Source organism: Bufo gargarizans, chromosome 5 (assembly GCF_014858855.1).
Source record: "Bufo gargarizans isolate SCDJY-AF-19 chromosome 5, ASM1485885v1, whole genome shotgun sequence".
Taxonomy (NCBI): domain Eukaryota; kingdom Metazoa; phylum Chordata; class Amphibia; order Anura; family Bufonidae; genus Bufo; species Bufo gargarizans.
Genome location: NC_058084.1, coordinates 121,799,949 through 121,814,889, shown reverse-complemented (window position 1 = coordinate 121,814,889; position 14,941 = coordinate 121,799,949). Strand labels below are relative to the sequence as shown.

General features: G+C 46.7%; 1 protein-coding gene across 2 annotated transcripts in view; it reads right to left on the bottom strand.

Annotated features, from left to right (window-relative positions):
* Positions 1-4,494, bottom strand: part of NOL4 (nucleolar protein 4) — a 281,515-nt gene extending 277,021 nt beyond the window's left edge. For both annotated transcript variants that reach the window (XM_044293894.1, XM_044293895.1), the window contains exon 1: positions 3,674-4,494. In XM_044293894.1, the coding sequence (XP_044149829.1) occupies positions 3,674-3,928 (255 nt within the window). In that variant the 5' untranslated portion in view covers positions 3,929-4,494. The remainder of the gene's footprint in view (positions 1-3,673) is intronic.
* Positions 4,495-14,941: the final 10,447 nt, after the last annotated feature.

Sequence of the window (14,941 nt, the reverse complement as noted above, 5' to 3'; positions counted from 1 at the left end):
GAACAAAAGGTCATGCACTGATGGCAGCGGGGAAATCACAGGAAGGGGAGCTGGATTCCAGCATTCGGCCAACAACACAACACCCGAAGAAAAGTAATACCCACCTTTAAATGCAAGTCAATAAAATAGTAACATAGGGCGTCATTTAGGACCAAATATATGTCACTTTTGGCCTATATTTGGCACATATTTTGACGCAAAGGTCATTTGCGGCAGAATCTGCGACTTCTTCCCCTTCCACGCCACGTTGGCCAGTTCTAAAAAAGGTCGGGCAGGCCCATCTCATTTATCATTTTCCACACCAGTTTTTGGCATAGAGAATGATCTAAATCTACACCAGCAAGGCTGTTGTACACCGGCGGTGTAAGTTATGTAGAGGCCGTATTCCCCGAGCCGGTGCCTCTACATAATTTAGGCGTATCAAGCGCCAGCGCAGGGTTAAGACCGGCGTCTAAAACACTGGTCTTAAATAAATGACCCCAATAGTTTGTAAGGCTGAAAAAGGACATCCGTCCAGTTCAGGCTGGTATCCTTCAAAGTTGGTCCAGAGGAAGGCAAAAAACCATAATGAGATAGAAGCCAATTTTCCTAATTTTAGGGGGGGAAATTCCTTCCCGACTCCAATCAGGCAATCAGAATAACTCCCTGGATCAACGACCCCTCTCTAGTAACTATAGCCTGTAATATTATTACACTCCAGAAATACATCCAGGCCCCTCTTGAATTCCTTTATTGTACTCACCATCACCACCTCCTCAGGCAGAGAGTCCATAGTCTCACTGCTCTTACCGTAAAGAATCCTCTTCTATATTCAATGAAATATGATCAGAGTCTAGATTTCACGAGCTTCCTATAGTTTTTAGACATGTAACTATTAAAGATCATTTCACTCCAAAATATAAAACATCTCCTGGTCTTGTCCTCTTGTCCTTCAGCCGTTTCTCATTTTGGCTGATTATTATTCTGGTTTCCCTCAGGAGTTGTCACAAATCTTTCCCAAGTTCCTATGTGGCAACTCTGCCTACTTATCTGGTAACACCCCCCCTTCCCTCCCCATTTGATTCCTAAATACAGATTTTTGGATTAAGAAAGGGAGGTGACTTATATAAATATGTGTACAGTTGCACCTCCCCCAGCTGTCATATCAAGTCAATGTTGGTTCCAGAAAACAGACATGATCAGAATACAGCCATCAGCGGGAATGAGCAGACACCCATGTCACCCTGTGATGATGTGCCAGTCTCTTATTGGCCGCTGGCACTGAGCTCTTGACAACGACTACTTCCTGAAATGTATGTAGAACTGGATACATAAAGTAACATACAGACCATGAGCAGCTCCACCATGAACATCCCATCACACGTGGACAAGTATGTATATGAGGGAAAGACTAAGTCCTGTCTACAAACAGGTCAATGGCAATGATTAGTAATCAGCAACACTGAAGTCCCCAGTAACCTCCAGCGAGAGCGTCTGCCCCTCAGCGTCCAATATGTGCAGTAGAACATGGGAGCGGATGGTACAACACACGTCCAGTCCTGGACACAGTCACCTGCTCCAAACACAGGAGCGGAGAACGTCAAACTAAAGGTGATCCCTAGAGTTCCATCTCTTCAGGAAACCTCATTGACACTTTTCAATTCAATATGTGTAGTTCTAGTATTGTAAAGACAGAACCGTGGATTTATACAACTAATTACTGCAACACCGATATGTAAAATACACATAATACATAAAATACACATAATACAGATAATATACATACTACACATAATACACATACTACATATAATACACATAATACACATACTGCACCAGGGTAAAGCTGTCCACAGAGAAAGTACAGAATAGTCATTAGTTAATATCCATCCATGGACTATATCTAATAAATATCTATCCACTGCCCACCTATCTCATGTCTAGGTACTAGCTATCTACCTTTCAGTCTATTGACCATCTATCCCTCCATGTATCTAATATACATCTATCTAATATCTACCTATCCATTGACTGGCTATCTATCTACCAGTATCTATATATTTATCTATCTATCATCTATCTATTATCTATCTATCTATTATCTATCTATCATCTATCTATTATCTATCTATCTATATATCATCTATCTATTATCTATCATCTATCTATTATCTATCATCTATCTATTATCTATCTATTATCTATCTATCATCTATCTATTATCTATCTATCCATCCATCCATCAATGTATTTATCTAATACCTATCAACTATCTATCTAACATTTATTCATTGAATATCTAATATCTATCTATTATTAATTATACACCGTTATGTATCGATCTAATATATACCCCCTATCTATCTATCTCTGAAGTATATATCTGGGCACGGACTACCCTCTACCAGTCTACCACCCCTCCACTATCTATCTATCTGTGGAGTATATATCTGGGCACGGACTACCCTCTACCAGTCTACCACCCCTCCACTATCTATCTATCTGTGGAGTATATATCTGGGCACGGACTACCCTCTACCAGTCTACCACCCCTCCACTATCTATCTATCTGTGGAGTATATATCTGGGCACGGACTACCCTCTACCAGTCTACCACCCCTCCACTATCTATCTATCTGTGGAGTATATATCTGGGCACGGACTACCCTCTACCAGTCTACCACCCCTCCACTATCTATCTATCTGTGGAGTATATATCTGGGCACGGACTACCATCTACCAGTCTACCACCCCTCCACTATATATCTATCTCTGGAGTATATATCTGGGCACGGACTACCCTCTACCAGTCTACCACCCCTCCACTATCTATCTATCTGTGGAGTATATATCTGGGCACGGACTACCCTCTACCAGTCTACCACCCCTCCACTATCTATCTATCTGTGGAGTATATATCTGGGCACGGACTACCCTCTACCAGTCTACCACCCCTCCACTATCTATCTATCTGTGGAGTATATATCTGGGCACGGACTACCATCTACCAGTCTACCACCCCTCCACTATATATCTATCTCTGGAGTATATATCTGGGCACGGACTACCCTCTACCAGTCTACCACCCCTCCTACCTACCACTATCTATCCTCTCATCAGCTGCACCCAGTTACTTAGATGCCACTTCCCCCAGATGTTTGCAGGCCCCACAAGCAATAGACATACTAGAGAAGTGAATGTAAGACCTACTTGTGGCTCCCAGCTGTGCTCCTGTGGCACCGGGCGCTGGCAGAGCTGTGTCCAGGGTGGCAGAGGGGCACATACATGTCTTCTGATGCTACAGCCTGGCTGACTTATTCTAAGAGAGCTGCTTCTCAGTACTGGTGGTTCAGGCTCATCCCTCCCATCCTCCTCACCCACCACCACCACCATCATCACTGTTGTGTGCCAGTGTGTACCTGGCTGCTGTCTGACAATGAGCTCTGGGAAAGCCCCCCAATAAAAGGGCCAGCGGCACAGCTGGCACGGCGCCAGGCTCCGGCCACCCTGCTCCAGCTCGGGGGCTCACGTCAGGTGATGCCAGGGGAAGTCCATGGACGGGGGGGGCTCATGTCATGACATATTGTGACTGCAATCTGCCAGTGTGACACATTGCAGTATGCCACGGCGGCCAATGGCACAGGGCAAGGGGAAAACAAAGAGAGGTGCAGTACAAAGCCCGGCGGGCACTTACCGTGGTCTTGACGGGCACGTACAGCACCTGCTTGGCCCCCAGGCTGCCCTCCTCCGCGGCGCCCAGCTGAAAGCCCTTCGATTTCACCCAAAATTTAAATTTGGCGTTATCCGTGGAGCTGGACTCGGAGCCGTTGAGCAGCTGCACGATCCGCTCGTATTTCTTGCGGGTGACGGTCTTGGTCTTCCCCGAGTCCCCATAAGTCCTGAGGCACCAGTCCTGGAAGTGGCGGTACATGTCCCGGTCGCTGTCCATGGTGCTGGCACAATGACAGGGTCCCGGAGCAGGGGGGATGCAATGGACGTGCTGGCTGGGTGTGTGGGGGGAGGGGGCACAAGTCTCCGATGTTTTTGTTGTCCTCCTACGTGCTCAGCAGGCTGGGCTATCCCAATGCTACCCCCAGAGGGCAGGACCAGGCGCTATACCTGCTCCATGGAGGGGGCGACAACTCCGGCTCCTACCGCCTTGTCCCGCACCCGGTGGAGGATGCTGGCATCTAGAAAACTTCCCGTATTCCCCGAGCCGGGCAACTTGTGTCGGGCATCATCCTCTCGTCATATGCCCCCCGCGCTAGTGTAACCCCCTGCCCCCGTCTCTTCAGAGGACAGGACAGTGCACCGGACCCCACCGAGGAGCGGGCATGGATCCCGTCAGAGCCTGGGACTATTGTCTGCTGCAGCCTGGGAGCCGCCGTGCAATGGTGGGATGCTGCTCCTCTGATGAATGGGATGAGGGGCAGGCGAGACCTCTCCGCCTCCGTCTCCTGGGTCCCCGCGGGAGACCACCAGTGCTTAGAGCCTATGGAAGGAGCCGGTCCCTGGCAGAATGGCTAATGCCTCCTGTCCCCGGTGCCCGCTCGGTGCTTTACAGGAAGCTGTAGCGGCTGCTGGAGCCGGCCCGGGACTGACAGCTCGCACTTCTCCTTGCCTTCTTTAAATGGCTGCTGGCTGGTTTGCAGGTGTGCTGCTGCCACCTACTGGACGCTGAGCGCACTGCGCCTGCATCGAATGCTCTGCCCCACATGCCGGGCGGGATGATCGATGGGAATGTCGCATCTGCAAAACTGGGGCAAAAGTGGCCTTCATCCTGACTCACTCCACATGTGTGACAGTTTTTTAAGTAGTAAGGTACTTTCCCACTAGTGTTATTCTTTTCCGGCATAGAGTTCCGTCCTAGGGGCTCAATACTGGAAAAGAACTGATCAGGCATATCCCCATGCATTCTGAATGGAGAGCAATCCGTTCAGGATGCATCAGGATGTCCTCAGTTCAGTCTTTTTGACTGTTCAGGACAGAGATTTAGGCTACTTTCACACTTGCGGCAGTGTGATCCGGCGGGCAGTCGTCGGATCCGCTGACTAAAAGCATTTGTGAGACGAATCCGGATGCGGATCTGGCATTCCGGTATTTTGAATGACGGATCCGGCACTAATACATTCCTATGTGAAAAAATGCCGGATCTGGCATTCAGCCAGGTCTTTAGTTTTTTCCGCCGGAGATAAAACCGTAGCATGCTGTGGTTTTCTCTTTTGCCTGATCAGTCAAAATGACTGAACTGAAGACATCCTGATGCAAACTGAACGGATTACTCTCCATCCAGAATGCATGGGGATAAAACTGATCAGTTCTTTTCCGGCATTGAGCCCTTTTGACGGAACTCAGTGCCGGAAAATAAAAACGCTAGTGTGAAAGTACCCTAAGGCCTCTTTCACACTTGCGTTGTCCGGATCCGGCGTGTACTCCACTTGCCGGAATTACACGTTGGATCCGGAAAAACGCAAGTGTACTGAAAGCATTTGAAGACGGATCCGTCTTCAAAATGCGTTCAGTGTTACTATGGCAGCCAGGACGCTATTAAAGTCCTGTAGTAATAGAGTAATGAGCGAGCACTCATACACTTGGCAACCAGATTGACATGTGCATAAAATATTTATTAAATCCCCATAAAATACAAGTCATAAAATGTATAAGGACAATGTAGCAATAATATACAACATTACAGTCACATATATTATGGTAGATATGATCGACACTATATTCATATGACTCAATAGTGTCAATAAATTCAATAATATATATCACACCAAAAAACTTCAAGTATATGCTGTGATTTGGGAAGAGGGGGTATTATCTTCTAGCGCTCTATCCCAATTTGGAAAACTGAATGTCACTGAAAATGTTGTAGGTGTATTCACTGGGAGCGCAACATGTTCATAAAGTGTCCACAGGAATCCTGATAATGTGAAAAGTCTCTTATAGCATATCCTTTTAAAGTCGATATGAGCTTTGAATTGAAGAAAACTTGAAATCGATATTTGGCTTACCGTCTAGCGTCTGCTGTCTCCCTATTGCTTCAATGGAGCTTTAAATATTTGCCGGCTCATTCAGTCGCTCCATACAGCAAGCTGGTTTAAATTTCGCGGGAGTTCCAAAGATTGCCGGAGTTACCACTCTGTTCCGCAATTTCCTTTGGTGCAGCTTTCGACGATAAGAATAGTTAATCCTTTACTGTAGAAATTTTCTTCTGTATGGCCATACAGTATTATCGGAGGCTTTTCAATGCAGGTACATCACTTGTTTCACCATACGCGTTACGGGTAGATTCACTCTCCCTTCCTCAGTGGTCACCACAACCTACCACTATTTTTTGTACGCGCTATTAAAGTCCTGGTTGCCATAGTAGGAGCGGGGGAGCAGTATACTTACAGTCCGTGCGGCTCCCGGGGCGCTCCAGAATGACGTCAGAGCGCCCCATGCGCATGAATGACGTGCCATGCGATCACGTCATCCATGCGCCTGGGGCGCCCTGATGTCACTCTGGAGCGCCCCGGGAGCCGCACGGACGGTAAGTATGCTGCTCCCCCGCTCCCCACTACACTTTACCATGGCTGCCAGGACTTTAGCGTCCCGGCAGCCATGGTAACCATTCAGAAAAAGCTAAACGTCGTATTCAGCAATGCGCCGAAACGACGTTTAGCTTAAGGCCGGATCCGGATCAATGCCTTTCAATGGGCATTAATTCCGGATCCGGCCTTGCGGCAAGTGTTCAGGATTTTTGGCAGGAGCAAAAAGCGCAGCATGCTGCAGTATTTTCTCTGGCCAAAAAACGTTCCGGTCCGGAACTGAAGACATCCTGATGCATCCTGAACGGATTTCACTCCATTCAGAATGCATTAGGATAAAACTGATCAGGATTCTTCCGGCATAGAGCCCCGACGACGGAACTCTATGCCGGAAGAAAAGAACGCAAGTGTGAAAGAGCCCTAAGACTGATCAGCATCCTGATCAGTCAGAAAAAATGCATTAAAAAGCCGGATCCGTCTTTCCAGTGTCATCCGGCAAAATGGATCCAGCATTTATTTTTTTCCCCTTTTTTTCTGTCTGCGCAGACCGAAAGGACGAATTCAGCATTCCAGTATTTGGAATGCCTGAACCGGCACTAATACATTCCTATGGAAAAAAATGCCGGCGTTCAGGCAAGTCTTCAGTGTTTTTGGCCGGAGATAAAAGCGTAGCATGCTGCAGTTTTCTCTTTTGCCTGATCAGTCAAAATAACTGAACTGAGGACATCCTGATGCATCCTGGACGGATTACTCTCCATTCAGAATGCATGGGGATGGAACTGATCAGTTCTTTTTTGGAATTGATCCTTTTGATGGAACTGAGTGCCAGAAAAGAAAAACGCTAGTGTGAAAGTACCCTAATACTGCAGCATGCTACAGTTTTATCTCCAGCCAAAAATCCTTAACACATGCTGGATCCGGCATTTTTCCCCCCCGTAGGAATGTATTAGTGTCGGATCTGGCATTCAAAATACTGCAATGCCGGATCCGCGCAGACCGAAAAAAAAAAGGGAAAAAAATAAATGCCGGGTCAGTTTTTCCGGATGACACCGGAAAGACGGATCCGGCATTTCAATGCATTTGTAAGACGGATCAGGATCCTAATCAGTCTTACTAATGCCATCAGTTGGCATAAGTTTTGACGGATCCCGCAGGCAGTTCCGGAGACGGAACTGCTTGCCGGATCACTCTGCCGCAGGTGTGAAAGTAGCCTAAGACACTTGAGTGAATGTTGTCTTAAAAGCAATGGGGTAATTTGAAGCTCCTTCACAATCCATAACAGTGGCCCCCACTCACTATATGTGGGGCCCTAGTTCCAGTGTTACCTCTGCACCCCCTGCTTACAATAAGGGCAGCCTACTGCGGGGTATGGGACCTGGGGGTCTCCTGTATAAGACATCTGGGTCTAAGTGTGGAACCAGCCTAAGGGCTCATGCTCACAAAGTATTTTTGGTCCTCATCCAATCCACATTTTGGGGTTGGGGGGGGGGGGGGTTGAACGTGTAATAATTCACTTCAGAGGGTCTGCAAAAGATCTGTATGTCCGTTCCGTGGCATCCACAAAAATATAGAACATGTCCTATACATTACAGACAAGGTTAGGACGGTTCTATTATGGGCCAGATGTTCCGTTCCGCAGAATGCAGAACGCACACCGCCGGTATTGTTTTTTTGTGGATCAGCAATTTGCAGACTGCAGAACAGCCGTGTGCATGAGGCCTAAGGCCGACGAACAGGCCATGACAGAAACCACTACAAATTGTCCTGGTTAAAAAGTCTCAAAAATGTATTTATCATAAATAATGTGATATTTTATTAAATATTCCACAGATATCACCTCGATTCATTGGCTTTTATATTATGCCAGACCTTGCCCCGTGGATGCCTGAATGCCCGCCAGCCCCATTAACCTCAAACATACCAAGAGATGGACAGACAAATACCTCTATGCGCAGCTGTTTAAGTCTGGGCGATCCTCAGCATGTATGGTGAGTTGTGGCCGGATCTCTGCTGGTCCCTATTACAGGGCATTCAGGCAGATCCGGAGAGCTGGAGCTCTGAACGCTAATGTGACAGTAGCCTTAGGGTCCATTCACACGTCCGTATGTGATTTTTTGCAGATCCGCAAAACACGGACACCGGCAATGTGACGGCACTCTAATAGAAAATGCCTAATCTTGTCCGCAATTGCGGACAAGAATAGGACATGTTCTGTTTTTTTGCGGAACGGAAGTGCGGATGCGGACAGCACATTCCGGCCCTATTGAAAATGAATGGGTCTGCACCTGTTTCGCCAAATTGCGGAACGGCTGCGGACCTATTTTGCGGATGTGTGAAAGGACCCTTAGTCAGTACTGCCACAGGGCAAGGTCTGGCGTAATATAAAAGCCAGTGAATCTGGGTGATATCTGTGGAATATTTATTAAAATATCACATTATTTATACCTTTATTGGGACTTTTTAAACAGGACAATTTATAATGGTTTCTTTTATGAAACGACATACGGTAGGGCCTGCTCACCTGCTTTAACGCTAGTTTGAAACTAGTCTAATCTGTATGGAGGTACCTTGTATGTATATTCTGTATATTATACTACACCCCACCATGCACTTAAAGAGGACCTGTCACCGCTCCTGCCGGGTCTGGTTAGCTTCATGTATTCCCCATGTAATAACAATTCTGGAGCATCTATTCCTATGGCTCTATGGTCTTCCATTCCTTTATTATTCCTGCTAGAAGTTATAAATGAGTTACTAACAGTTTCCAATAAAGGTCCAGAGTAACCGTTATTTCAGGATTTGCAGATTACTAGGACATATATGGATAAAGATTCGCCCCCATCTAAGTTTTTTTTTTTTTTTCTAAAGGGACGTGAATTCATCTTAGGACTAGCTCTAAGATGGCAACTTCTGTTTCCCAGCTAAGGCTACTTTCACACTCGCGTTTTGGCTTTCATTTTGTGAGATCCGTTCAGGGCTCTCACAAGCGGTCCAAAACGGGTCAGTTTTACCCTAATGCATTCTGAATGGAAAAGGATCCGCTCAGAATGCATCAGTTTGCCTCCGATCAGTCTCCATTCCACTCTGGAGGCGAACACCAAAACGCTGCCTGCAGCGTATTGGTGTCTGTCTGACGAAGCGGATCCATCCTGGCACACAATGTAAGTCAAAGGGGATGGATCCGTTTTCTCTGACACAATCTGGCACAATAGAAAACAGATCAGTCCTCCATGGACTTTCAATGGAGTTCATGACGGATCCGTCTTGGCTATGTTAAAGATAATACAAACGGATCCGTTCATGACAGATGCATGCGGTTGTATTATTGTAACGGATCAGTTTTTGCAAATCCATGACGGATCCGCCCAAAACGCAAATGTGAAAGTAGTTTAAACCTGCTAGACAAACCAGGAGTGGAGGGGGCTGTGGGAAGGTGAGCCCCAACAGTCGGGTGCCTATAAGCCACTCTTAAACCCCATTCACATGACTGTATTTTCAGTTCACATCTGATACGCATTTTATTTGCAGATTGGATGCGGACCCAATTAAAGGGGTTATCCCATCACAATGATCACTGTTAAATCTCTTAATGATCTGACAGTGATCATTTTTGTAAATACATTTTATTACCCAATTCCCACCCTTTTTGAGAAAATAAGTCCCCTCTTACCTGATTGTTGTCTTTCGTCTCCCCTGGTTAGGGCCACCTCTCGCCTGTCGAATCCCATGGCCGCGCTTGCGCAGAAGATTTTCTCCCGGCCGGGCCGCGCAATGTCTTGAACGCGCACGCCGCCGCGCATGCGCCATGATGACTTCTTGCTGGCCAGTATAGTACAGAGCCGCGAACGCACACGCCGGCTCTGTACTATATAGGGTAGGAATAAGTCACCATGGCGCATGCGCGGCGGCGTGCGCGTTGAAGACAGCGCGTGGCCCGGCCAGGAAAAGACGTCAATCAAGCTGACTGAGTCCGCCCAGCCGAATCCAGGAAGTGAACGTCGCGCTCGCCGCAGGTAAGTATGAATACTGTTGATGGGAATGCCCCTTTAATTTCAGTGGGACCACAGAAGTCAATGGAAAGTGACAGTAGTGTAATACTTTCAGTGGCCTGGATTGGAAGAGACACGGGAAAGAGACGCAGCGCACTAGAACATGTAGCGTATTACATGTGGATTTACAGATGGAGAAACTGCCGTGTAACACTACGAGCAATATAAATGAGACTGTAGCAAACCTCATCTACATGCTGCGGAAATCATCCATGCAGAAACTGACACGCAGTGTGGATTTTATATTCTGCAACCTATCAATTTATTTCACAGATTTTCACTAAAAATGCTAAATTGCTAAATTCACTCATTTCAATGTGAGCGGTAGAATATGCATTAAAATCTGCCACAGATGTAATCCATATCAAGATTTGCTGTGGATCTGTGGAAAACCCACCCTGTGTGCAGGCATCTTAAGGCCTCATGCCCACGACCGTATTTTGCATCTGTATGCGTTTTGCGTTTTTTACAGATTTCGCATGGACCCATTCATTCCTATGGGTCCACTCTTCCTTCTGTGTCATACAAAAAAGTAATAATCTTCATGTGTCATGCATCTCTTTTTCTATCAGTCGGATATCTCATTAGGGTACTTTCACACTAGCGTAATTTTTTTCCGGTATTGAGTTCCGTCCTAGGGGCTCAATACCGGAAAATAACTGTTATTAAATATCAGTTATATCCCCATGCATTCTGAATAGAGAGCATAACATTCAGGATACATCAGGATGTCTTCAGGTCAGTCTTTTTGAATTTTGAGGACAGAGATAATACCGCAGCATGCTGCGGTTTTATCTCCGTCCAAAATTCCGGAACACTTGCCGGAATGCAGGATCCGGCATTTTTTCCAATTGACATGCATTAATGCCGGATCCGGCAATGAGTGTTCCAGCAAAATGGTCCGACTGGAAATTTGGGAAAAAAAATTGGAAAAAAATAAATGCCGGATCCATTTTTCCGGATGACACTGGAGGGACGGATCCGGCATTTCAATGCATTTGTCATCATCAGGATGCCATCAGTTTGCAAGCGTTTTGACAGATCCGGCCAGAATCCTCTGCCGCAAGTGTGAAAGTACCCTTAGTGGCCGCTTGACAGTTGAGACCCTGACGAGACACTGTGAAGAGAACCAGGACAGATCTGCATTGAAGTGAAAGGAACTGAGGTGGCGTAGCGTTCCAACATAATGCCTGGTCAGGGGCAGTACTGTGCAAATAGATGCAAAAGGGCAGGGGGACTAGCAGTCCAGACGCTTCATTCTAAGCTGTAAGGCAAAGGGTTCATGCCTGCTGGCATCTCCCTCCTCCTGACTGGCATGGCGAAGGTCCATACCTGACGGCACCTCTCTCTTCCAAGCAGGCACAGCCACCAGAGTTCTGCCCCTCTGTAGCCTCTTCTGGCCTCTCCACCTTCTGCCTGCTATGCCCTGTCCCTTAGGGTGAGCGGGTGCTCTTCGGCTCTTAAAGGGCAGTGTGTGTGGCTGTGTCCTGAGCTAATGCCTGCTGTCCCTGTGGTATTTAGGGTTTCTACCATCAGATGTTGCCGTATGTAGCTGACTGACACTAGCGATGTGCCAGTATCCGCAGTACATAACAGTCTTCTTTGTTCATGATGTGGAGAGAAACAATAAAGAAGATCGCGGCACTCACCGGAGTAGAAATAATGTTGCTGCTTTATTGAAAAACTTCCTTAGAAGATAGTGCATAGAGGATCCTGGGGCGGACACACTGTAGCAAGCGGCGAAGGCCGTTTCGCGCGCGGGATCGCGCTTCCACATCATGAACTATTGATCTAACTTCTGTGTCGCTGAGCACCACGTAGCGGAGTACGATTAACCACATTATCGGTTTCCTATTATTGAAGGCTATATCAGTGAAGGCAGTGCCGCCTTGTATCCATTACCTTATACGTATTAAGTCTTCTTTGTTCACTTCTGTCTGCGGCCGTTCACCAAAAAAACGTACTTTTATCCATATGCTAATGAGCCTCTAGGTGTCAATTCAGCACCTAGAGGCTCCGTCTACTGACCATTTTCGCCGTCCATGTAGTTCGTCTAGCCCGCCCCGCAACTCTTGATTGACGTCCGATTTGCCTGCATCTGTCTGAATCCCGTGCCTGTGCCGTGCGCTTCTGTATTCGGCACAGTGAGTGAATGCCGCGCTCCTGGTGCCGGCTTCCTCACTGTAACGTAGTCGTAGCCAACATAGCACCTAGAGGCTCATTAGCATATGGATAAAAGTACGTTTTTTAGGTGAACGGCTGCAGACAAGGTACTGCTGACACTAGCACATCACTAGTCTCAGTCAGCTACATATGGCAACATCTGATGGTAGAAACCCTTTAAGGCACCTTCACTCATAGGAAGGTCACTGAACGAAAAGGTGTCTAGCTAGTCTAGACCTTGTGAAGGTGTATTCTGTTGTCTAAACCCTTGTGCCTGACCTATGCCTGTCTACTATGTTAAATCTGTCCCGCCTGCTCTGATCTCTGCCTGTTGAACGCACTCAAACTGTGCCGCCGACTCTGACCCATTACCTGTATTCCAGATTGAACAAACTCTGCCTGCTCTGAACTTGGCTTTTACATTGACCAGGATCTTACCTGTCCCCTTGGTGTCTCACACCGTTCTATCGACACGGCAGAGTCAGCTGTCACTGAACAGAGACTACTCTAGGAGGTAGCGGCCTGGTGGTTCTCCTGCTGCAGATTCCAGATCCCAGTATAGGGGTAAAAGGGGGAAAAACAAGGGAGCACTTAGATAACACCCTTAGGTGTAGCATTAGGGCTCATTCAGATGGCCGTATGCTGTCCGCAAAAATGCGTCTCCGTTTTTATTGCGGACAATTCAGCATGTCTGTAAAAAAAACATTGCATTCCGTTTTTTTGCTGACCCATAGACTTCAATGGGGCCATGTCCTGATTTTCACTGACAAGTATAGGACATGTTTCATTTGTTTTGCGGAGCCGTGCAATGGAAGAAAAGGCCTCATAGAAGTAGGGCAGCATCTAATCCACAAAAAAACGGATCCGCATTTTTGCACACAGCATACGGACGTCTGAATGAGCCGCTAAAGTGTAACGTTTCACATACAGTGTGTTTACATAAAGTATAACACTATTTCTGCTCACTATATTACTTGTTTCTTGCCTTTTTAGCAGTTTTAATTTGTGCATGCTGAATTTCTAGTTTGCAGTTCTCTCAGACATGGTAGGTTTAGACTAGCTGCCATCCACTGCACACAGAAGGTAGAAGAGAATCCTTACGCTGGGTTCAGACCTGAGCGTTCTGAAACGAGCGCTCTGTATGCGCGATTGTACGGGCGTTTACAATCGCGCATACAGAGACAGGCGTGCACACATTGTCGCGCGTTCCCGAATATCTATGTGCGGGAACGCGCGACAAACGCCCCAAAAAAAGCTCAAGCACTTGTTTGAGCGTCGGGCGTTTTACCGCGCGATCGTCCGCGCTGTAAAACGCCCAGGTGAGAACCATTCCCATAGGGAATCATTGGTTCTTGCCTGTTGAGCGTTTTACAGCGCGTAGGAACGCGCTGTAAAACGCTCAGGTCTGAACCCAGCCTTAACCTTCTCTTATACACTCCAGCCCCAGGATCATTGAGGACATTATAGAGAGGTACTGACCTGTATAATTGGGAGTAAAGTACAAGTTTTTATCTCAGCCCATCTCCAGCAGTCTGCTTGTCTTTGTGTGCTCTTGCTTACTCCACCCCCTTCCCCGTCCATAGACTTGCACTGACATGTTTAATATGATCCTCCCGTGGTCCACTTTGGATGGGATTAAGACATTTCAACGTGAAAAGCAATAAACAAGTGAGGGAGAGGTAAACAGCTGCTAACGTGAGAACTAGATATTTCTCACTGATGCAATATATTACAAATTGATTATACAGAAACATAGTAACATAGTATATAAGGCCAAAAAACTACATTTGTCCATCCAGTTCAGCGTGTTATCCTGCAAGTTGATTCAGAAGAAGGTACAAAAAAAAACTGTGAGGTAGAAGCCAATTTTCCCCACTTTAGGAGAAAAAAAAATTCCTTCCCGACTCCAATCAGGCAATCAGAATAACTCCCTGGATCAACGACCCCCCCTCTAGTAACTATAACCTGTAATATTATTACACTCCAGAAATACATCCAGGCCCCTCTTGAACTCTTTTAGTGAATTCACCATCACCACCTCCTCAGGCAGAAAGCTCCATAGTCTCACTGCTCTTACCGTAAAGAATCCTCTATGTTGGATTATATGTGATCAGAGTCTAGATTTCCTGAGCTTCCTATAGTTTTTATACATGTAACTATTAACTGTGCAAACCTTCTTTCCTCAAGGCGCAGAGGATGTCCCTTTGTCACAGT